The 25,341-nt window shown below is 31.7% G+C and overlaps 2 protein-coding genes and 1 long non-coding RNA gene across 9 annotated transcripts in view; 2 read left to right on the forward strand and 1 right to left on the reverse strand.

Moving 5' to 3' along the window:
- LOC109360330 lies at positions 1-9,971 on the forward strand. Its single transcript, XR_002109160.1, has 3 exons — positions 1-12; positions 6,822-6,827; positions 9,862-9,971. It is a non-coding gene; the product is annotated as an uncharacterized LOC109360330 (long non-coding RNA).
- Positions 3,286-6,533, forward strand: LOC109360328 (transcription factor AS1). 5 transcript variants are annotated; one of them, XM_019605137.1, is made up of 3 exons: positions 3,286-3,435; positions 3,739-3,819; positions 5,068-6,533. In XM_019605137.1, exon 3 carries the CDS (start codon positions 5,261-5,263, stop codon positions 6,335-6,337), a length of 1,077 nt encoding a protein of 358 aa, XP_019460682.1. In that variant the 5' UTR covers positions 3,286-3,435; positions 3,739-3,819; positions 5,068-5,260; the 3' UTR covers positions 6,338-6,533. The 5 variants fall into 5 exon arrangements, with proteins under 5 accessions (XP_019460682.1, XP_019460680.1, XP_019460681.1 ...); XM_019605135.1 differs by having other exon boundaries at positions 5,205-6,533; XM_019605136.1 differs by lacking the exon at positions 3,286-3,435 and adding an exon at positions 3,453-3,483 and having other exon boundaries at positions 5,205-6,533.
- Positions 9,668-25,341, reverse strand: part of LOC109360327 (myb-related protein A-like) — a 24,157-nt gene continuing 8,483 nt past the window's right edge. The window contains exons 1-9 of one of the 3 annotated variants that reach the window (XM_019605132.1): positions 15,226-15,358; positions 14,522-14,676; positions 14,243-14,294; positions 13,887-13,944; positions 13,135-13,229; positions 12,943-13,046; positions 12,566-12,694; positions 10,533-11,647; positions 9,668-9,957 (exon numbers count right to left, since the gene is read on the reverse strand). In XM_019605132.1, coding sequence (XP_019460677.1) covers positions 10,543-11,647; positions 12,566-12,694; positions 12,943-13,046; positions 13,135-13,229; positions 13,887-13,944; positions 14,243-14,294; positions 14,522-14,676; positions 15,226-15,228 — 1,701 coding nt within the window. In that variant the 5' untranslated portion in view covers positions 15,229-15,358 and the 3' untranslated portion in view covers positions 9,668-9,957; positions 10,533-10,542. Of the gene's footprint in view, positions 9,958-10,532; positions 11,648-12,565; positions 12,695-12,942; positions 13,047-13,134; positions 13,230-13,886; positions 13,945-14,242; positions 14,295-14,521; positions 15,084-15,225; positions 15,359-25,341 lie in introns of those variants that run through there. The other 2 variants (XM_019605134.1, XM_019605133.1) reach the window with 2 other exon arrangements.

A 25,341-nucleotide genomic window follows, 5' to 3' on the forward strand; every position in this document is an offset into this window, starting at 1 on the left:
TCATTGTGACCTGTGTATGGATATTTTCAAATTACCTATTGGACCAGACTGCAATCGGGGAGTCTCTAACCACTAGGGAGTTCCATTATTACCGGGGTATGAGAAAAGTGAAGAGTCACAAGTGACACACCACTTCTTGAACCAAAACCTTAAGACATTAGTTCCATGAGCTTTTTCTATTTATAAACGTTTTCACTCCTCCCCGCATATCCAATGTGTGACTTCACACTTGAATAAACCCAACAATCTTCCCATCAAGTGTGGGTACCACACATTTTCCGGTTTGCCCACCCTTAAGTCCACTATGTCTCAGCCGAACCATCGACTCTGAGACCACTTGTTGGACCAGACTGCAACTAGGAGCCTCCAACCATTGGGGAGTTCTATTGTTACCGGGTATAAAAGAATGGAGAGTCAAAAGTGAAACACCACGTCTTGAACCAAAACATTAAGGCATTAGTTTCATGAACCTTTTCTACTTATAAACCCTTTTACTTCTTCCCACATATCCAATGTGCGACTTCACACTTGAATAAACCCAACATTAAGAAAGGTAGGTGGGATGTTAGTGAAATAATTGGAAAGCTCATCTAGGAGGAGAACAGGCAAAAAATTTAAGAGGTCATTTTCTTAACTAATTTAAGACCACGAAACACAAATGCTAAGAAATTTAATAAAAAGGAACAGAATAAAGGGTAACTTGGTTAATGAAAGTTGTCCTTAATGACTGGTTAGATAAACGCTTGAGTAACAAATCTAGGAAAGTATTATAAATGTATAATCACACATTAATGGAAATGATTAGGAGGATGATGAGGAGTTCTTAAAATATTATGAAAACTAAAATTTGATAACCATGGCAACAAGTTCTTGGAAACTAAACATTCCTTGAAAATGAAGATGTCAATGGGGTTGAGTAACAACAAAAAATGCCTTCAAAAACCACATTTTAAATTATTTTACTTCACTATCATCTTTGTGTTAAGCTAGTCTCCCTAATCCTATTTCACCCAATAACATAATAATACATCATTTAAAATTCTAACTCACATTTAACAAGCTTAAACCATCATAATAGTACTCATTGCAAAAGTTACTTTTTAGCACTATGTTATTATGTGGGATATGATTATTCACACCAAACAATTAATCTTCACCATCTCAAATTGAAAGATCTCACAGTTGATGTAGAAATACCACCAAAGACAAAAAAAACTTCACTTGCACCCACTAAATAGTAGAAGAGTGGTAAACTTTTCTAGGCCAACAAAGAAACAAAAGGAACACGCGTTTCTTGAAAGCATCCTATGGTTTGATTTAGTTTTAAAAGAAGGTTGGGAATTGAATATAGTAAAACAAGATAGTTTGGTTTAATTCGACCAATAGACTAACAAAGGGTTGATCTCATTGTTTAAGGTTTTGTTAGATTTTCAGGTGGACCAAAAAATTATGAATTTCATTTCTAAAAACGATACTAGTTGAGAGAATAACTATACACTCTGAAATGAATTAGTTCATTATCTATATGGTGAAAAATATCATTTAGTAGTACCATTTTTTTTTGACTAATAGTTCATCATACAAATATCCAACCGAACCAAACTTATATATCTCGAGCTCAGTTTATCAATTTATTTATTTTTACTGAAAAAATAAAAACCTTAAAAATAATGGTAATTGTTTTTGTAAAATTTCAGTTATTTTCATAAAAAATTAAAAGTTTAAAATAAATATTCAACTCACTTGATACATATAATAAAAAATCACATATTCCAAAAAGTGTATCACTTTATATATCATTTATTTTAATTAGTAAGAAAAATACTTCGTTATTAAAATTTTAATATAAATCTATAGCTGAACATATAACACACATGTTAGATATTGAAGAAAAAGTCTCATATTATATAAAATTGGATGAATTGAAGATAATATATGTAAATGTATTCATAAACCTCATATCTTGAATTTTTTGGATTAAGATATGATATCAAATCTATGTGTTTTTCACTTAGTCCATAAAAATGATATAAGTCATATATGAAGATGTTTTAGTAACATGACACATTCTACAAAACAAGTATTGAAGAAGTACATAATTATCAAAACATAAATTAAAAAAACACAAATAAAAAACCAAAGTAATTTTTTAAATTTTGTTGGATTTTTGTAATTGGAACCAATCTCAGTTACAACCTAGCAGCTGTTCTCAAATAACTGTCCCCAAAAAAATATGGACCACCCATGGCAGAGTCGAAAAGAGAAGAGGCTATGCATTTTTTCCAACCGTTCACGAGATTGAGAACTCTCTGTGGCATTTCTTGAGCATTAAAATACTATTAAGAGAAATTGCTTTGATGATGAGAGAGAAGAATGAACATTTCCTACACCCACATTCAATTCAACAATCAAAATGTCAATATACATAAAATAATATATGATTATGCTCCATCAAAGTATTCAACAAATTCCATATCCATCATTCACCTAATTCATCCCCCAAACACATATAAAGTATAAGAGATTCCCTTATTTTTATATTAAAAAAGTTTCACTTATTCTAAGAGTATGTTTAAACTTATTCTACATTTTAACGATTAATTTTAGAGAAATTTAGTAGTCGAGATTTATTTACTAAAATTAGAGGCTAAGATATAGAATAAGTTTTTTACTCTTTAAGTAAGTGAATCTCTTCTCTTCTATATTAATAGCATAATCATATAAAAGAAATATGAAAAAAGACATAAATATAATCATATTTTAATTTTGAGGTAGAATTAAAATTGTTTATTTAATTGTTTTTTTATATAAGCAATGATATTCTTGTATAGTTAGACTAACATTTTATTAGTTGATAATTGATCTTTGGTAGAAATAAAATAGGATAAGTTTTTTTGTATTATTAAGAGTATTTATTCATCTTATTCTTATGAGTTAGTAACTAATATTTTTGAGTGTAGGATTATCTCTGAACAATTATCACTCGCCGGAATCAAACTACTAATTTTTTTTTGTTTTTCTAAGAATCTAATAGGATCTTATACTACTTAATCAATGAAACGGGATGGGTTTGAGAGCATTTAGGACGTAGGTTGGTGATTGAAGTGCATAGGATGTATTTGTGTCCCCTATGATTCGCGTGGCTTCCTTTCTCGCATATTATGCGCTGAAACCAACGTACACTTTTCTCACTCTTCACTCTTCTGTCACTCTCTTGTGGGGTCAATTTTCTCTCCATGTCTTGTCTTTTCAATCTTTTCTCTCTCTCTCTCTATGGTCCCATTCTCTCTCTCTCTCTTTCTCTCTACCATAACTTAGCATAGCATATCAGTGCAGCAGAAGAAGACACTGCTCCTCGTTTTCCACTTTCTCTTTGTTTTTTAAGAACCCATTTCTTCAACTTAGGTTCTTACTAAACACCACTCATTCATCAAGGTAAGATTACCATTTCTATTTCATCTTCTTCATTTTTAACCATTTGGGGTGCTTCCTACTACTTATTACTTAGTATCAAAATGTTTCCTTTTTCTTCTTTTTTATATAAAAATCTGTTTTTTCTATGTGGGTTGTGGAGTGTAAAGGAAAGGAAAGTTTTTTGTGATGCTCAATTATTATTATTTTTTGTTCTTTTGCAATTTCAATTATTTAGATAATGTAATTCATGTCAATTTACTGGTGAAAAAGGTGCTGCAAAAATATCTTCAGTGTTATATATATATATCATGTTATGTGTTTCAGGTTTTGGTGCTTTTTTTAACTTTGCTTCATAGAATTCCTCAATTTTGGAGCAGCTCAATGATTTTGGACACCCATTTTCTGGTACTTTCTGTTTTAATTAACTTAAATTATTCAAGTTCAACTAATATAATATACCTATGTATCCACGTGTGGATTTGGATTTTCTAACTTCAAATTTTGATAACATTTGGTAACTTTATGTTTTCATTCCTTTTTTTAAACTATAGTTGTATTTAAGTAATAGTTAAAAGCACAAAATAAAGAGAAAGAAGAAAATTGTGTCCAAAAAAGGAATGAAGTCACAAAATTGAAGGTAGAGAATCCAAATCCATATCTATAATTAATTGATGCTCTGCACACTTTCAAAGTCCAAGTTTTTCGTTGTGTTCTCCAATTATTATAAATAAATAACTCATTCTTATGTGTGTGAATGTTTATCTAAAACTTCAATTTAAGAATTAGTCATGAAATGTTTTTTCTATGTGTCCATGGACAAGTGTTGGAATTTTCTTTGGTTTTTGTTGTTTTTTTAAAAATCATAGATGTCATCATTAGCATTTCATGGTTCTTGATCATAATTTTAGAATAGCATAATTGTCTAATTCAGCATGTCCTGTTTCATTCTAGATTCTCACAGCTTGCAAATGCATGTAATAACATTGTAATATATTTATATTCCTTACAATTTAAAGGAACTTCTGCTTACGGGGTAAGGCTGCGTATATCTACCATCCTTAGACTTCACTAAGTGGGAGCCTTGTGCATTGGGTCGCCTTTGTTTTTTAATCGTAGCCATGAAATAAAATTTGGTAACGATTGCTGGAATCTATTTTAGACTATGTGATTGTTATGTCATGTTAACTTTACATAACGATTTTGTTCTGAAATCTTGACATATTGTTCTGATGGTCAAATAATTAAGCACCGACATGAAGAATAGATATCGGTACTTAGGCTGAGAAGAAACTTAATTGCTTTGAAGTTGAAGGTATTAATCATTATGCATTTGTTTTCTAATCATGTTCCCTCTCCCCTGAATATCTTACATGCATGATTTGTCTCTGTTAGATGTTTCACTGCATATTAATTCTTAGTCCTTTTAGTATGCATAAACAGAATATTCCTGACATATATTCGGCACTATCATACATGTTATATTTTTTAACATGTCTCTTATTACATTGCTGCAATTTAATAACATAATGACTTGAAGTTGTGTATTTATTTTGATTTCTTTTGGTAGTTCACTTGTATGTATCTTTGTGTTTGTAATAGATATATTATGTTGATTTTAGCTGAGTTGTTTGTGTATCTTTGTATGCTATAAAGGCATTAGTATTTGTGCGGAATTGCTGAATCACTTCTGCTTGTAAATTGTAGAAAATCGATCTTTTTCTGTCCTGAAGTTTCTGTTTTTCCTTGAAATTCTGGTGAACTGATGCATTAAAGTGTCATGGTTTTTCTAGTGACATGATGAAGAATTTATGTTCTGAGAAACTAGCTGTGGGATTTGCACTTTGGAATGAAGGATAGGCAACGGTGGCGAGCTGAAGAGGATGCTTTATTATGTGCTTATGTCAAACAATATGGTCCTAGAGAATGGAATCTTGTGTCTCAGCGCATGAACACGCCTCTTAATAGGGATGCCAAGTCATGCTTAGAAAGGTGGAAGAATTACCTCAAGCCTGGTATTAAGAAAGGATCTCTTACCGAGGAAGAGCAGCATCTTGTCATCCATCTTCAAGCAAAACACGGAAACAAATGGAAGAAAATTGCTGCGGAAGTCCCAGGTCGAACTGCTAAGAGGTTAGGGAAGTGGTGGGAAGTATTCAAAGAGAAGCAGCAAAGAGAAACAAAGGTGATTGATAGAACTGTTGACCCGATAAACGATAGCAAGTACGAGCACATACTAGAGAGTTTTGCGGAGAAACTAGTGAACGAGCGCCCTTCGCCATCGTATGTTATGGCTTCTTCTAATGGTTCTTTTATACATACCGATGCAGCAGTGACTGCACCAGCAATGCTTCCTTCTTGGCTTTCGATCTCCAATTCTAATAACACTGCACCTGTTAGGCCACCTTCACCGTCCGTGACACTAAGTCTTTCTCCCTCAGTAGTGGCTGCACCTCCTCCGTGGATGCAAACCGTAAGAGGGCCGGACAATGGTCCTCTTGTTATGGGCAACGTAACACCTCACGGGTCTGTTTTAGCAGCATATGGTGATAACATGCTTATGTCTGAGTTAGTGGAGTGTTCTAAAGAGTTGGAGGAAGTGCATCATGCTTTGGCAGCACATAAGAAGGAAACAGCATGGCGGTTAAGCCGAGTCGAGTTGCAGCTGGACTCAGAGAAGGCGAGTCGAAGGAGGGAGAAAATGGAAGAAATAGAAGCAAAGATTAAAGCTCTTCGGGACGAGCAGGCGGCTGCTTTGGACAGAATTGAAATGGAATACAGGGAACAATTGGCAGTGTTGAGAAGAGATGCAGAAACCAAGGAACAGAAATTGACCGAGCAATGGGCTGCGAAGCACTCGCGACTTACGAAGTTTCTAGAGCAGGTAGGATGCAGGTCAAGGCTTGCTGAGCCAAATGGAAGATAGATAAACATCACTCAGAAGTTGCAACTAGTTTTCTTCTGATGGCTTTATTATTATATGCAGTTTATGGTCATGGTTGTTTTGCTATTATGCCTATTCTAAAAATGTTATTACTCATTTCCTATCTGTTATAAAAACTTGAGGATTTTGCATTAGTAGTAGATGCATGTGCATGGTTTATGACATCCATCTTTATGAATATGAAAACTTTGTTAAAAACCAAATTTTCTGAATATGGTTATGACACACCACTTATGCTAAAAATAGGGAAGGAACAGGGCATACAAATCATCCATGTCATATCATTTCTATGTCACGAATATATCTCTAAGTATTTTAAATTGTCGGTCATTGTGATTATCGTCATTGCAGCTATTGTGATGCGGATTGTAACCATTGCAGTATGAATTATTATGCGATTAAAAAATATTTTTGAATTCGATGTGGTTTGGTATGCCCAAATGCAGTTGATGCAGTTGCATTGTAGCATGATGTGACTGCATTATTATGATTCGGTGTCCTTCTGTAATTGCAGCAGTGTGATATGGTTACGGCGATTACCATAATCATAATATTGTGTTTATATTACATGACGTGATCTGCAATTTGAATGTAGTCCTTTCCGTAGTCATATTCATTCTTAAAGTGAAAGGACAATGTTGATAATTTTAAAGGCGGGTTTGGTTTTGTTAAAAATCAATCTAAAAAAGTAAAGCTAGTTTGATTTCTAAACTACCCTTATGTCCCCCAATAAATCAGGGGATAAAATTTTGTCATCATTACTGGTGTTAGTATTATTGAAACCATCATAGTGGTTATAGTCACCATCACTAATATTAATATCATTGCCACCTAAATCACCACCACTATTCATGTTATTGTCATCACTAGTATCGACATCGTTAATGTTATGATCACAACTATTATCATTATCATTGTCACTAGTATCGCCACTATTATGATCATCGTTACCACAATCACTACCTTTGTTGCTACCACTCATGTCGTCAACATTGTCATTGTCGCTGCCACTTTTACTATCGCCACCACCACTATAGTTGTTACCATATTCTCGCAGCCGATGTCACCATTGCCGTGAATGCTTCCACCACTGGCAACAACGCTCTCACTATTGTCATTGCCAATGCCATGACCACCGCATCGTTATCATTATCGCCATCGATACCACACTCTACAAACATAACAAATAAATAACAAATAAGAAGAATGAATATTTGTGTATTTCATACTAATTGGCTTGTGTTGTACATGCTTAAACACCAAGCAATGTGTATAATGGATGTGGGTTTCTAAATTCTTTTTGAAGTATTCATATGAATTTCTTGTTCAGCTGTGGAAAAAAATGTATTACCTCCTTTTCTACGTATAAATACTTGTGTGAAATATATCTAAGATGATATATTTAGAAATAAAGAGATTTTTGTATATTTAATTCTAATGTGCATGTGTTGTACATCCCTAAACACCAAAGCAGTGTATAGAATGGATGCGGGTTTCTGAATTCTTTTTGAAGTGTTCATACAGATTTCTTATTCAGCTGTGAAGAATTATCAATTTTAGAAAGATTTGTGTAGAGACATATTTAACACGACATATTTAACACGTTAAAGTTTTTATTTTAATGCCCCACTCTCTTATCTATATTTTTTATTTTTTCATTGAAGACTTAGAGTCCAGCAAATAGGGCTGACAATGAACTGGACCAATTCGGTATACGTTCGAAACTCGATTCGTTATTTAGCTCGATAAACTTAGTTCATGAACCAAATGAGTTGAATTTGAGCTAGAAATTGAGCTCATTAAATAAACGAGTCGAACTTGAGTTGGATATAGTTCGACTCGTTAGGTTCATGAATTAACTTAATAAATATATATATTTAATTATTTATATATATACCTATATATTTATATAAAGTAATTTTTAGGTTTATTATGACTCTTACATTATTTTTTATATTTATTGTTATTATATATATAAAAAGATTATATTTATATATATATATATATAACCTTAGTATTTTTCAAATTTTAATTAATTATTTGAGCTGTCTAAATGAACCATTCGAACTGAACCGAACAGTTCGCAAACTTTAACCGAGCCGAATTCGAACTAAAAAATAACTCGTATCGAACTCGAGTCGAGTTTCGAACTGAATCAATCCTTATCGAGCTGAACCGAGCTGAACTCTGGTTCGACTCGGTTCCAACCCTACCAGACAAACATCCAATGAAACTCCACAAGATGCTATGGAATTCATGGTTTATCCTCACAACTCAAATATGTGTATAAGCCTAGTAACATAAGATCCCACTAGATCTTCAGGATGACCAAAAGATCAAGAGTGAAAATAACACTTGCCAAAAAAAACCATACACCAAAAGAGATTAGTTCTTTCAATAAGGAAATACTCTTTGTAGTATAAAAAATGAAAGTTATGCCTTCAAATTTTGACAGGGAGTAAAAACAATAAGAATGACCTTGATAAATATATAGTCTTATTCTATTCTGAGCGCATAGTCACTATTCTCACATGAGTTTCTAGGTCTAAATTTCACATGTGGTTTAATATTTATCTACTATTTGTATAAAATATTATATTCAATTTCTCATTAACTATTTGTAATAATAATTAACATATAAAGAATGAATATGTTACTCATATAAAAAACTTTTACTATATTGACCATAAATATCAAATCGCGACCAACAAGAAATTGGAAATGGACATGATAAGGAACTATGGAATATCTAGAATATTAAGAAAATCAAAGTTATGTCAATTTCTTAAATTTAGCATCAAATTTCATAGCTTCCAAGAAACAAGGTAGGCTTAAAATGTCAATTTCTTCCTCTAAAAGTGGATGATCCTACTAAAAATAAGTTGAACTTATGCCAGTAAAGCCATAGTATAATTTAAAGAAGAAAAAATGTTTTCATCAACTATGTAAGTTTTTTTACATTCATAGTCATATTAAATTATCATTGACTCTTAAATATAACTAATACACATTAATGATGAATGATATATTAACTATGTATAAAACTTTATATCGATAGCAGTATAGATATTACACTATAATTTAAAATATATATATTATTATGAACAGAAAAACTAAAAGGAAACATTGAGAACAAAAAAAAGGAAACCATTAATATGATATGGAGCCAAGATTGAGGAATTCCATATCTTGGTCATGCAGACAAAAAAATCATGAAATATTTGTAATGAAGCAAAGTATCAAAAATAAATTCCAAATGAAAAACTCAAACTTCTCACATGACAAATTCAACAAAAGCATCCATTTGTATGGCTATCAAAATTGTTTCTTTAATATAATGTCTCATTAGTATACTAAATTAAACCAGCAGGTACCATACCTTTATTTTCAAGATTTATTCTTCCTGGGATATAACTGTACAAAACCTAGCTATGTATATCCAAAAATTAATGGGATTTGTCAATTCTCTTTTTGAAAGCTAAACTATCAAGTGGGTAAGCTCCAAGTCATTTTGAATCATCTTTGCAAAATTGGTAAAAATGTGGTCAAAAAAATGTAGATAAATAATCTGCCAGCTTCATAAGCAAGTCCTGCCATAAACCCTACATCAATTCAGAATAACAGTGATTAGAATTCATAAATATAAGCCAAGTTAGAGTGATGATTGATCAGGCAACAAGAACAGCAAGGTAAACACACTCAAGGGTTGGTCTAGTGGTGTAAGGCCCCACTAGATCCTCGAGATAACCAAAAGGTCAAAGGTTTGATTCCTAGGAGCTACACTTATTGGGAGAGAAAGTCATGCATCCGAAAGAGATTAGTTCCTTACCCATAAGGTGAGGGGATACCCTTGATAGTAACGAGGATAATTTAAAAACAAATGACCTTTGATACTCACCCTGCCGGGTAATAAAACTATACATCCCGACAGAGAGGCTGTTTCCAGAATCTGAATTTTAAAGTCACAAGGCAAACTGTTGCGCTGAGGCTCACTCTCTCAACGACAATACTATGCTACTAGTTATTGCACTTAGTTTGTGATTATGGAAAAACTTCATTCCTATAATAAAAATTGTTTTCACTAAGTAGACAGTAACTCTAATTATGCATTGCAGCTTAAGCAGAAGTAGAATATAATACAGTACTTTAAAGAGAAAAATAATCAGCATGGACTTACAATATATGCGCTATGTCACTACCAAATTTGTTTCATGCAGACAATCTTCAGATATCACATTGTTCCTCTTCACAGATTTTTCCATTGCGATATCGTTGTCATCGTTCTTCTCTTCGTCAAAAGCAAACTCAAGTTGTTTTTCCACACACTTGATAACCGCTTTTCGCTTGAATCTCAGCTGGTATGGTGGAGACGCATTGAACGCCGTATTGCTGAGACCGTCACTCTCATTGACAACTATTGCTGGACTCTCGGAGCAAATGCCAACTTCAGAACCAGAATCATCCTTGTCTCTTGCAGGTTCATTAGAAGCATGCAAACCATTATCTAGTTTCAAAATTTTAGTAGGAGAGGTGTGTGTTTGGACTTCAGTCTTTCTCCTCCTCAATATGGAGGGAGTATTTGGATAAGTACTGGCAGCCTTTCTCAATATTGATTCCGGTGACTCTCTGCATTCCCGACTCTTCATACTAGTTGGAGTACGGAAACCAATAGGTGACAACACGGACTCATTATGCCGGCATGTGTAATTTAGATCAAGAGAATCTAAAGGAACTGAACCATCTAGGTATGGCGGTTCATAACACAAAGAACCACATGATGGACTTTCTTGCGGAAATGATGTTATGATTAACCTGCTACTGCTCATTTCACCATTGTTTATACAATGCTCAATAGTTGCCTTTCTATTGAGGCTATAATTCTCAATTTTTGGCCCACTAGTTATTCCACAATTAGCTCTGGACACCGGCTCTGAGTAGCTACAGCTGAGATCTACGTTGGATGATCCGGGATTGCATTCTACAGAGTCAGAATCCGCAGATTCATTTACTGGAACACTTGAAGAATAACCAACTCTTACTGTTCCTGAGGAATTCTTGCTACTGTCATCTAGCTTACTAATGGCGGTAGTTTCAGAAGATGTTTCAACAGCTGCATTTAATTCTTTGTTTGAAGAAACAAGTTGTGTTTTATTAACAGATTGTCTAATTGAATCTTTGCCAGCAATTTGTGTATTGTTCTTTGAAATTGGAGGAAGTCTTCCCGTAGCTGTATAAAAATCCAACTTTTTCTTCAAAGAACTATTCCAGTGGTTCTTTATTGCATTGTCAGTCCTACAGAAGAAAAATCGGACATATTTGTTACAGACGTAATTAAGTTGGAATGTGGAATACCAGAAAAAATTGAAACTTGAAAGTATTTGATATCACAAAATATATCTTGAAGCTTATGCATAATGATTGCATCGTGACATCCTTTTTACAACACTTTTACCACGGTTTTAGCATTTCCCTGGGATACACAACACAAAATACTTATATCAACTATAAAAACGAGTGGAGAGGCAATCTTTCCAGTAAATACGATTCGAAAAATATTGATTAGATTGGTCAGGTCCACGATAAAGGTGGAAAAATCATTCATACTCAGCTGTTCTTGGAAATAGTAAAACAACAAGGAAGAGCCTTACAAACATAAATCTCAGTGAAAATGTGTGAATGGCAAAATGACAAGTGGAATAAGAGACAAATATTATTTATAACCAGTACAGTGACAACTTCATGCATCATGCTTAGTGCTTACTACAGGTTTTTTCTTCTTTACTGTAGATTTTCTATCTTGTTTTTTCCTTTTCCGGGGCTGCGCCTAGTGCCAGACTTCAGAGGCAGGATGAGCAAAAAAATCACAAGATAAAACAAAAGTACTGAAACACAGACTTAGATATGTTGAGGGATTGGACAGCTTTGCTACATTGATTTTCTCCTTTTCATTTGCTGTTTAGTATTTTGTGCTTACGTTAAGGAGGATTCCTTATCCTCCAATATAATTGCAATTGTTGTTATTGAGAGAGAGAGGAATACTTCCAAATACCACCACCTCCAGCATAATAACACAAAAATCGTGTTAAGGACACTAACCCGAGATGATGTACACAATTAACATGATAACATAAAGATTTCACAATCCATATCACGAGTTCTTCTACGACCTTATTATTTTATAATAGCTACAGAATTAGTAAGAAAGCATACCTTCCAGGAAGGACCTTGGCTATTTCAGCCCATTTATTCCCATGTATACTGTGAGCATTCATCAAGGTCATTTCCTCTTCCATAGTCCATGCGTCCTTTTTTATGTCGGGATTGAGATGATTGTGCCACCTGTAAACATTTGAAAAGAAAAACCACTAAAATTTAAGTATCACGTATGCAAAGCAAGTTGAAGTAATTGAGCTGTCATTTTAAACTTGAAAATCTTCAAAAGTTGAGGGTGATATGCAACAAACAGATCTAAAATTTATATTTAATGATACGAAGACCTATAGAATTTAGTCATTCTTATCAATAAAGAAGACTGAGAAAGAATATACAAAAAGAAATAAAGATCACGTTGACTTCAGCTGACCTACCGTTCTCGGCACTGTTTCCCTATTCGACCAGGTAAAGACTTGGCTATCAAAGACCATTTTGTTGGCCCATGTTCTGACACCAGCTCAACAATTTTATCATCCTCCTATAAGCCAAGCAAGAGAAGTTAATGCTTGAAAAGATTGTAGGAAATTTTCAATTTGTAAGAAATAGTAAAAGGACTAGGTTTCAACCTCTTGTGTCCAAGGTCCTTTAACAAGTTCTGGATTAAGAACTTTTTGCCATCTGTGCAGACACTGAACTTCTGATCTATCAGGAAAATACTCAGCTGCATTCCACATTTTAAGGTGGTCAGAAAAATTAGCATAATATTATCATTAAGAGCATAGTACAGAACCACATGAACAATTCATATGGTCATGGAATAAACTACAACCAGACATTATAATGTATGGCCCAGATAGAGGTTTGAAGGTTTTAATTTGTTCGGCCTTTTCTGCATTCCAAAGAAGATACAAAATAACCAAAAATGTTATCATCAAGCATTATATTTGTCCTTTTTAACTGCAGTATTCTCTGGCTCCATTTAAGTACCAAGAAAATCAATAATAATAATAGTTATACAAAGATTAATTATATATAGTTTTTCCTTAAAGATTGAACAGAAGATGGATAGAAGTGCTGACTGCCCTATGCATTAAAAATACTACTAAAGAACTTTAGAAGATAAAGGTTATCCGATTTCTTTAGTTTAGAGATTAACAATCTTATCTCCTCGGTTCAAATATATCAGATGAGTTCAAATAATATTCATGTTATCTGAACAGTCACTTCCGATTGTAATCAAGTATGCATTATAACTATTTTATAAATCACATATAAAGGTCCCCAATGAATTATTGAGCTACATATCATCATCATAAAAGCAAGGTAGCAATAACAACTGATGTCAGAGGCAGTAACTGTGGTAAATATAAATAAATACCTATTTTCTTCCAACTCTTTCCTTTAAAAGCTGCAACAGCATTCCTTAATGTCTCATCCTGAAGCAAGTTGAAGAAAATATTAAGAGCAATTATTAATTTGCATTAGTATACAAGCCACAATTACTGATACAGATGATCACAAAAGATCTTGGACTCAACTTAAAATGGTAAAAAGCGAAAAAACATTATTGCAGATATAAATGTATGTTGACAGACATTAAATCAACTGAGCTGAATTCACTAATCATTCAGCTTAAAAACAAGCAACAACATATCTAGAAAAAAAGTAAAGTTGGGATTGAAATGTGAAGTAAGAATAAGAACTGTATCCAAAGTCCAAAGAGTAAAGACCAACCTCCTCTGCTGTCCAACCTCCCTTTGCGCGCCTTATAGGGCCGGTGGTCCTCCTATACAAAAGAATATTCACATATAATGAAAAACAATGCATCAAGATCATGGTGTATGTATACATTAAGGGAATCAGCTACAACTTCAGAATGTGAAATTAAGGTAAGAAATCAATAAAATATAGGCATAAAACATGCAGTAAATCACCAATAGTACATCAAGGTACGACACCATGATTCATGACTACTGCTGAAATGACAAAAGGTAAGAAATTAACGAAAGTTACCGATGTGAAGGAGACGTTAGTGCCGGACTACGTATCGTTGTAGACTTGCGAATTGCACTGCCACAGCCTTCAGATATCGAAGAGCAAGAAGCAGCAGTAGATTGCTTATTCTCCTGACAACGCTCCTCTGATTTCATCTCAGCCACACTATCCTTCTAAAATCATCACCAAAACTCAAATTCTAATCAATCAAAAACACTAAGCAATGAATTTTCACAAACTCATCAACCCAAAATCCATAATTCTAATCAATCAAAAACACTAAGCAATAAAATTTCACAAACCCATCACCCCAAAACCCCATAATTCTAATCAATCAAAAACACTAAGCAATAAGCTTTCAAAAACCCATCATACAAAACCTTAAAAACCCAGCTTAATTTGTAAAATATCAAAACTTTCATAGTAAAACAAAATTTTAAACAAACCCCAGATATTATAATCCATCATCAAATCAAAAACCTTCACCATTAATTTTTTATTGAAAAAGAAAAACATCATAGGGTTTTCACCAAAAACAAACAAAAACCCCCATTAATTCAAATCAAACTATTTCGTTTCCCTGCAAAGAAAAACGCAACAACTCGATCAAAAAACGAAAAAATAACTGAAATTTACAGAGCATAATAAAATATACAAAAATTAAAATAAACCATAATTGAAAAACAAAACAAAAACGTGAATTTCTGCGAAGAGTGAAGTACCATGCTTGAAGAGAAGTGGCGGGAATCGAAGTGAGAGAGACGAAGATTGTTTTGCTTTGCTTCTCTCTCTGTATAGCTATGGTTTCGAAAAAATCTCGAACGTTGAAACAATGAATTTTTAATTAAAATAATAAATAAAAATAGAAACGCATGTATATGTATTTATATTTTTATATTTGTTTGTAACGAATAGGAGCACCGACGTTGCCGTCAATGGCCGTTACAGGTGCGTGGTTTTGTTCTTATCACGTCAGTTAACGGACGTTAGGGTGTAACAAAAATTTGAAATTCAAGCTGATAGAGATAAAGAATAAGCATATTTGGTACAATTGTATTTATCTATTTGATTTAATATTTTTTCCTTCTAGAAATGGATTAATTTTTTGATTGGTTAAAAAATAATATTATGATTAAGGATTATAGTAGTTTGTTTGGAATAGTTATTCATATAATTAATAATTGTGAGGTAATATTATTTATTAGAATAAGTTTAGAAAAATTATCTTATCTTGGATAAATGTGTGTCCATTTTTTAAAACAAAAATTCAAATTTGTTGCTATGCTAGTGTTTATCTTTTTACTTTTTATATTATTTTTTGTTAGAATATTTTTATCTTTTACAACTAATTCAATTCAAATGCTATGAATGTCATTCTCAACAATTTTTCAAATTCTTTAATAATAACAATAATGTTATGGGTATAATCAACAACAAAAACATTACACATTTCATTCCTAACAACTAACAAGTTCAATATGGTGTGAGACCTTCAAGTAAGGTTGAATTAAGAAAAAAAATAGAATCTCTAAAATTTGCTTTTTTCAAATTGAAATTTCTCCCTTTCTTTTTTTATTTTTTTAAATTTGTTTGTTTTTATGTTATTTAATAGGGTTTTGTTACTTATTATCTCAAATGACAACCAAAACAGAACCCATAAAAGGAAAATATATATACCGATAGTGTAAGTATTTTTTACACTATCATCAAATCCTTACTATTCATAATATTATTGTTATTATTGACTTTCGAACAAAAGTATTACAAATGAACGATGAATAATATGCTAACAATGTAAAAAGTTTTACACTATCATTGTACATATTTTAAACTCTTATTTTTTATTTCCAATGTATTAAGTTAGGAAAAGTGTATATATTACTTCATTCATTCCATAAAGATTGTACAAATTTGAAAGGTAAAAAATTAAGAAAACATATATAGTACTTTACTTTCAATATTTTGCCTAGCAAAAATCATCTTATTATCATGCTAGTAACTAAATGTATCTTTTGTTTTCCTTGATTACAAAATCATGCATTGACTATGATTTGCAATTTCCAAAAATTACTATCATCACTTTTATATGGGACAAAATTATATGCAATTTTTAAAGATTTTGTGGAAAGAATGAAGTGTTAAGTGTTAACTTACTAAGTAAATAACTTTTAGAAGGTTCCCTTTAACTTATTAATACAACATTCCTAATACATTACCCAAAAAATGCACCATTCCTAATTATTTGTTGCATCACAAAAAATACACACCTTAAGAAATATAATATTTGTGTTGATTTAGATTGTATTTATTATGTTTTTTAATATATTATATATTTTTGTCATTGATTTCTTGACTACTTACGTAAATCAATAAAATATTAAGTAAGGGCAATGATGAAAAATAGTAATTATTATATCATCTAATTTATAAATATGACAAAATAAATATGAGAAAATCTTCAAAATGAACATGTAGTATACACATTTTTAACGAATGAAAGTTGAATCAATAGGTAAGAAATTGGCTCATAACATATAAGATTTATTATATGATTATAAATGCTCCTAGAGTAGTGAGATTTGTTATGATCCTAGTGAGCCACAAACCTAACTCATCTATAATTATGTATTGCTAAATCGACTTTCAAACAATAAAAAACAATAAGATGAGACTATTGAAATTTAAAATTTAAAATCTTAATTAACTCAAAAGTTTATCTACTATGTTATATTTATTTTAAATTTAAAATCACCCCTTAATACGCTCATACTTGCAATTAGAAGTATATCTACATCTTATTAAAAATATTGGTAAGAGAAACCACCAAGGATTAAAACTCTAGAAAGTGAAAAGTATATTATCATTCCTATTTTGCCTCCAACTACATAAATTATAATATCCCCTCCAATTGTTAATTCATTTAAAAATCTAAAAACTGATCAAATCGTTTTTATTTGATAATTTTAGATTGAATTTGTAAAAAAATTGATTAGTTATATTTGGATTTGAGATTTATTTTACAAAATCAAGTAGAAACTGATCACACATGTTATTTTTATTTTTCTTAGAGAAAAAAGATGTATGTACTAATAGTGTATGAGTTTTATACATTATCATTAGATCATTTATCATTGATATTTAATTATGACTTACTTTTCAAAAATGTAATTTAGATGAATGGTGGATGATGAGATACATGTGTATAAATTTTTACACTGTCAGAGTATAGATTTTACAATTTTTTCTTATTGGTTATATTTTATAATCAAACAATTACTTTAAAATTGTGATTTATGATGTATATAATTGATTGAAGCTCCTTTATATTTGTTTGATTTGGATAGATTATATATGGACTATAATTGTGATTTTTAAAGTTTTTCACAAAATAAATATCATTAACTATTTTTTTCCATTTAATTAATATAACATTCGCAAAGCATATAAATAGTGGTTATGATTTATGAGCCCGTTGGAGTTGAGATGCTGGTGAATTAATTAACCATTAAGTTTAAAAGGTTAAGAAGATGCATTAATTAATTAACGTTATTAACTAACGATTGATTAATATGTTGAGGTTGAAATGTCAGATCAACGGTTAAAAAAGGGTTGTTATGATGTTAATTTATGATAAGATGATGCAGAGATTTGTGGCCCTCTTTCTATTAAACTATTGATTTTTTTAACAACAAATCATGTTTTGTTGCACCATCATTTTGCTTGATATTCATAACTATCAATTTGGATGTGATAGAATTAGAAGAAGGGTTCTCCATTAATGGAGAGATTAGTATTTAGAATGATAAATGTATTATTAAGAGTTATATTTCCTAATACTGGTAAATAGATGAGTTTGGATGGATTTAGATATAATGTTAATGGATCGATGAAAAATCATCTATTAATCTGTACAAATTCATTTAAACTATAGTTTAAGTTATTCAATATATCTAATTTAACTATGACTTTATTTTCATGGATTTCAATGAATAGATATTCAATCCATTTTTTTATGGGAACTAAAAATATGATTGATTAAATACAAATGAAGATGATGCAATGACAGTGCATAAAACTCATATACCGTGAGTGCATACATTTTTTCTTATGTTAATAATGTTTTGTACTTTAGAATAAATTTTAATATTAACTACATACACATATCTAGGGATGACAACGGGCACGAGCAGACACAGGTAGCAGTTACCCGCTACTCGTTTCAAAATAGGAGAACATTACATATACCCGCCCATACCCATACTGGTACCCACATGTGGGTTTTTCGCGGGTATTTCTGGATACCTACAGGTTTCTATATTATAAATGAATTTCTAACTTCCTACTTCTATTATGTTTCAAATGAGATGAAACATAATTATTTTTGTGTCTTTTGATTGAATATTTGGCAAAAACAAAATCTAATGATGTTTTCTATTTGTCTGACTTGATGTTCCCATTTTCTTAACAAAAAATATATTTTCTTTGCAAGATATATGTGTTTCTACACATGTAATAATATTTGTAGGGTGTTTTACCACTAAATTCAATAAAAGATGTAAACAAGATAAACAAATGTAAGCAAAGTAAAAGGAAAAGATGTACATAGTGTAATGAATGTTAGAATAATGTCTTTTTTATTTTAATTAAAGATAGTATAGTAATCATATAAATAATGAATACATGTTGACACGGGTATCATAATATATATATACACGTCCGTATGTACTATGAGTATTTTTTAAAACACATTTGTAAAATCTACGGGTGTCCGTTTGTGACCCGTACCTGTGCTCGTATGGGTTTTATCCGTAGGTACCTACGGGTATATGTTTTTTGTCATCCCTACGCATGTCTTGTAAATAATAAATATTAAAAGTAAGAGCGAGAATCATAGATGAATTTGCTTAAATTTATTTTTCTTAAATATTTAATGAAATTGAAAAGCAAAAAATCATTAATTGAATTATTGTTTTTTGATGGATTGGGTATCCATCCAAATAGATATATATACACGTGTCCATTAGATACAATAGATGTATTTAAATCCATCTATTATTAACACTATGCATTGAATTATATTTATTTGAATCCATTAAAATGAATTTGGATAAATTATGGATAATTTTGTCACCTCTAATATTTCCCTTTATTTCTTAAAACATTTATCCCTCCTTAATGGGAATGATCATAAATAAACATATTTTGGTAAGGCATTTGCAACACGATTAAGATCTATACCACCTCCATTCAATCAGATTCACATTTAAATATAGATAAATACACTTCAACCTCATTTCTTAGATTCATATTGTCTATTTCCATTGGTATTAGTATATCCTCTATTTAAGCATTCTAAAGAATATACATGAAACCTCAAACCAAGTGTCTTAAAAAGTTGTTTTCTAATTCCTATAAAATTACTTTTTAGTTTAAAGTTCCTAAATTTTAAAACAATTGATTTTACTTTATACTATTAATTAAGTAGTGATGAAGTGTCAAGATCATGAATGACTATATAACTTAAAAGTTAAAACAACTTATGTCTTATGTAATTATTTTGATAACTCATCATTTAAATTTATACTATATACTATATATAAAGGCAAAATTTAAAATAACTTCATTCATGGTGTAATTTTCACTTCCTGTTTTGCCCTTAATATTATTTAATTTTTACAAAAAAATATATAATCCTAAGCAACCACCACCAACACATTAATTAACCACATGTCTCACCTTAAATTAAAAATTATCATAAACAGACAAAAAAATATAATATAAAGTACAGTCTAAAAATGAAATATATAAAAATTGAATATGTAATATTATGCAATATTCACTAGTATGGATAATCACTACACTCCAAATGTTTTACAACTTTAGGGTATGAAACAAAAATGACATAAAAACTAAAAAAATCCTATTTTTCAAGGATTAAAAACTTATTGAAAAAACAACAAATCATTTTTACCTTGTTCACCTTTAAGCGTTTTTCAAATAAATCCTTTTTATTTCCAACGCTTTTTGCTTCCAATACAATTACCCAACATTTCATAGTTCCCTTTTTAGTCCCCAACAAAAAGGGAAGGCATGTAGGCCCCACAAACAATTGACCATAACAAATTCAGATGGAAAAAACCTCCCAAAATTCCCAAACACAAAGGAAGGAAAGACTACACAATAGATCTTAGAAAAGAAAGACCTTGAAGAGGTTTTTATTCTTTAGTGTATAAAAGGGTTTTATTAGCATTTGTACCATTGTTGTTGCTAGCAACATCCATTGATTTTTGTTCTTTGGCGTGTAAGAGGTTGATTGAAATCCTGATCTATCTGCTGTATCCGAGCAAGAGTCAGCCTTTGATCACCTTAAGTGGGTACCTGAAAAGGGACTCTGACACTCAAGTCAATATAAATGGTTGTTGTAGAGAGAGAAAGTGAAGTGCGAGTATATGAGTGTAAGTAAGTCTTTCTTGTGGGTGTTTCTCTCTATTTATAGATAGATAAAGTGAATATACTCCAAGGTAAGTGCTTTAATCATGACGGATTATCTTAATTACCTTTTTCTAGACTGACAATTAATGGTTTAACCATGATAGGTTGTCTTACTTTACCTTTGCCCAGATGTCATTATTGTAAACATCGTTAACCTCTGACTCGTAGATAAATAGAAGATACACTACTCATGACGCGTAGTTTGTTCTTTGGTGTGTAAGAGGGTTTTCCAGCTTTACAAGTATTAACTCGGCCATGTCCTATTGCTGTCATCATTTCCCATAGCTAGGTTGACCACTCAAGCATGATTTACAATTGTCCCCACTCTAGTTGTATTTTCGTGTGTGGATGTGTCACTAGACTAAAGTGTTTAGCTCTAGATGATTACAATGGATTCATGTGTCCTGCTAAAGTGAACCGATATTTGGGTTGTAATTTTGGGCATCCTCAGAGTTCTAGTCTTCTAGAGCGGGAAATCTTTCAAAAAATTTGTCATTCTGACTTGATTTAGTGGTGTCTTCTCATTTCTATAGATTTGATTAGTCGACCAACACATGGTGGATTGTCAACAACTCATCATTATTTGGACACATTTGACATGTGGTTGGTCAATGCTTGAGAGAGATCTCAATTTTTGTATAGTCAATGCTTGAGGATGCCTCGATACTCATACAACTTGCACATGCATGTCTTTTCCTCCGATTAATGCTTGACGCCTCAATTCATGTGCCCAAAATTAGATTTGTACTTAATCGTTTTTGAACGATCGTGGTGGGTTTATAGGGCGACCTTTAGGAGTGGTTGAGCCTTCTGAGACCCATCTTCTCTTTTTTCTTCATATAAGTAGAAGTGGATATCGACTATCATTGCCTTGATGTCTTCGGATTGTGATGATTCTTCTGTTGGAATATCTAGAATAGTGCACAACTTCAAGTCACATGCGAACATGGGTTCCCTCCCTCATGGAGATGGTAATTTGGACAACCCCTTCCACCAGGAGGACTACCAAGGTTCAGACTAGGTGAACTATCAAAGTTTCCCTCGTGCTGACACTAGGTTCACCTCATGGTTAACTACAAGCATTACCACTACAAGGATGTCAATCTAACCTGGTGCGAAAGGATGGCGACTTAGGAAATCAAAATCTAGATGAGTGAGGATGCAATAATCCCTTACATTGCTTTTGGTGGTCATGATATCGCCTTCAAACAAAACATAGGTAGTTGTGACATGTACACTGCTATTTTGTGTTTGTTAATTGTCAACTAGTCCATTTTCCTTTTGTATTGCACTCGAGATGTTCATATGAAAATACTTATGGAAGCTAATCTGACCGATGACTTGGTCCATTGGTTCTTGCGGAGCTAGCTCTTCTAGCCCGTTAGATTTTCAGACCTAGCCTTCCTACAAGTAAACTAATTCGACGGGTTCTATTATAGTAAGAATTTGATTTGGAAATCAAGGACAAAAGCATAAAAGAGAATTTGGTTGCCAATCATCCATGAATATTGATCCATGATGAGGTGACCATCAAGGAAAAAAGATTGTCAATGAGAAAAAATTTCAGATTCAAGAGTGACCATGGTTTATGGACATGACCAACTACAAACTGGCTAGTGTCATTCCTTATGTACTCAACTATGATCAAAATAAAGAAGTTTCTTAGGTATGATACTCATTATCTATGAGATGATCCCCATATATTCAAGTTGGGTGTTGATGGGCTATTAAGAAGATGAACATTACAATGGTGAAATGACTACTACAAAAGTCCTTCAAGCTAGATTTTATTGGCCCACATTGTTCAAAGATACACATTTTCATGTGTGGAGTTATGACTCTTGCCAACAATCTATGGGTATCAAAAAAAGGAATGAAATGCCTATTCAATTTGTTCTAGAAGTAGAAGTCATTGATTGCTAAGGTATGAACTTTATGAGACCATTTCCACCATCTGATACCAATGACATCCTAGTAGGGGTGGTATATTTGTCCAAATAGTTGTAAATAATTGCCTCCCAAAATTGATTGCAAAATGTTTATTAATTTTTTTGATGAAAAACATTTTCAAGCGTTTTGCTGCACCCTAAGTCATTAATATTGATGAAGTCTCCTACTTGTGCAATTCTTAATTGGCCAAAGCCTTGGAACAATATGAAGTCAAACATAAGGTAGCTTTGCCTTATCATCTTTAAACAAATGGGAATGTTGAGGTTCCTAACCGAGATATGAAGAATGTTTTTGAGAAAACAGTCTCATTGTCTTAAAGGATTGGTCGTTGAAACTTGATGATATACATTGGGTTTACAAAAATGCATAAAAGGCCCCGATTGGCTTCAACTTCACCCGTTTTCATCTAATTTATGGTAAATCATGTCATTTACCAATTGAATTGGTGCATAAAACCTATTGGGTAATGAAATTTCTAAATTTTAATGAGAATTTGGCTGGAGAAAAGAGAATTATTCACATTATGAGAATTGTATCTTCAAGCTTACAATTCACCTAGAGACTACAAGAAACGAGTGAAAAAATATCACGAAAGCAAAATCATCAAAAGAGAGTTTCATGTTGGTCAACATGTGCTCCTTTTTAATCCAAGGTTATTTCCTGTCAAGCTTAAGTCCAAATGGACTGGACCATTTGTGATCAATAAGGTCAAGCCCCATGATGCCATCGAAAGTGAATGTGCAAAGGCTAAAACCATATCTTGGTAATGATGCTCACTGATTCACCACCAACAACCATCTTTGAGACCCTTGATTTCCATAAGTCGTCAAATTATTGACGTTAAAGAATTGCTTAATGAGAGGCAACTCATTTCTTTAAACCTTTGCTTCCTTTATTTTGACATTAAAAAAAATCATTCATGAATAGGTTGCATAGTTCATTAAAAGAATCTTGGTTATGGACGAGTGTGGTATCACTCAACGATAAAGCTATTCTCGCTGAGCAACACTGGGTCACTGAGTGAGAATATAAGCCTTTTCAAGACCTTTGATTTATGATATTCTCGCGGAGTGAGCACAAGGATCTCGACAATTAAAACTTTATGCACAATTCTACAAGGTTCATGTTTGTAAATATATAAGTATTTTTTAGAGGAAATGTGTATATGCAACTTTTTCAGTATTAACCAATGATATCATATCACTCTATGAATAAGAAATTATTTATTTTGGAGCATGTAACTATCATTTTCACTAAATATCAATACTAGTGATCAAATATTTAACTTTGATATTATATGTTATAAAGCGAACCAATAGAATGTTATACAAATGAACTAACTCATTGTTGTATTTATGCAACTTTAAATTAGATTTAATTTATAACAAAAGATATCCTAATTCATTAAATTTAACTCCAAATGCACTTTTAGAGTAATTTTGAATAATAGGAAAAAGATATATACACCAACAGTGTAAATGTTTTTTATATTATCACTACATCACCTACCATTGATTTTTAGTTGTGATTGACTTTTAAATAAAAGTATTACAGATGAATGGTGGATAATACACTGATTGTGTATAAATCTTTACACTTTCAATACATACATTTTACACTCTTGGATAATGGTTCATTGAAACGTATTTGAAAGTTCAAAAGCAATTTTGAAACACAACATGGAAGTATAACCCACTAGTGGATTTTGTGCAAGAGCTTGGAAAGTAACAAGGAAGATAAGACCAAGCAAAGTTAAAAGGGTCCCATTACATTGACATGTCATCTTTGAATCAATGATTAAGCTTTTAACAATGTGGTGAAGAAAAATTTGTGTAAAAATATATATGACATGTCATATTTGAAGACAATTGTATTTATATTTTTTATGTAATTATTTATGACTAAATTTTAATAAAAATTATTTTTTTAATGTATTGTCGAAATTTTATTAGTTATCTCTACATACATACATATTCATAAAAGTATTTATCTTCATATTTAAATAAAAATAATACAAATAATGAATGAAACACTATCCGTGTATCTTTACGTTAATAATATATAAATATTATAGTCAAATTTGTTTCACCCTTTATATAATTGATGAAAAAATTAAAGTATGAATTAAATATATTAACTATACATTTTTCACCAATAATAATAATAAAGGGCAAAGTTGATAAGTTGTGGAGTTGGTATGACTTTATTGACTTTACAACATTATTTGTTTTGATTTTAAACTACGTTTGAGAAATCTGTCCCGTGACCACCTTTTCATTGTGATTTTTTTAGCACGTCGAAAACCAATTTTTAATCGTCTTTTTCCACCTATGTTGTTTATGGTGTTCTAAATACCATTGTTTTTAGAATGCAATAAATATATATATATATATATA

The sequence above is a fragment of the Lupinus angustifolius genome, chromosome LG11 (genome assembly GCF_001865875.1).
Source record: "Lupinus angustifolius cultivar Tanjil chromosome LG11, LupAngTanjil_v1.0, whole genome shotgun sequence".
NCBI lineage: Eukaryota > Viridiplantae > Streptophyta > Magnoliopsida > Fabales > Fabaceae > Lupinus > Lupinus angustifolius.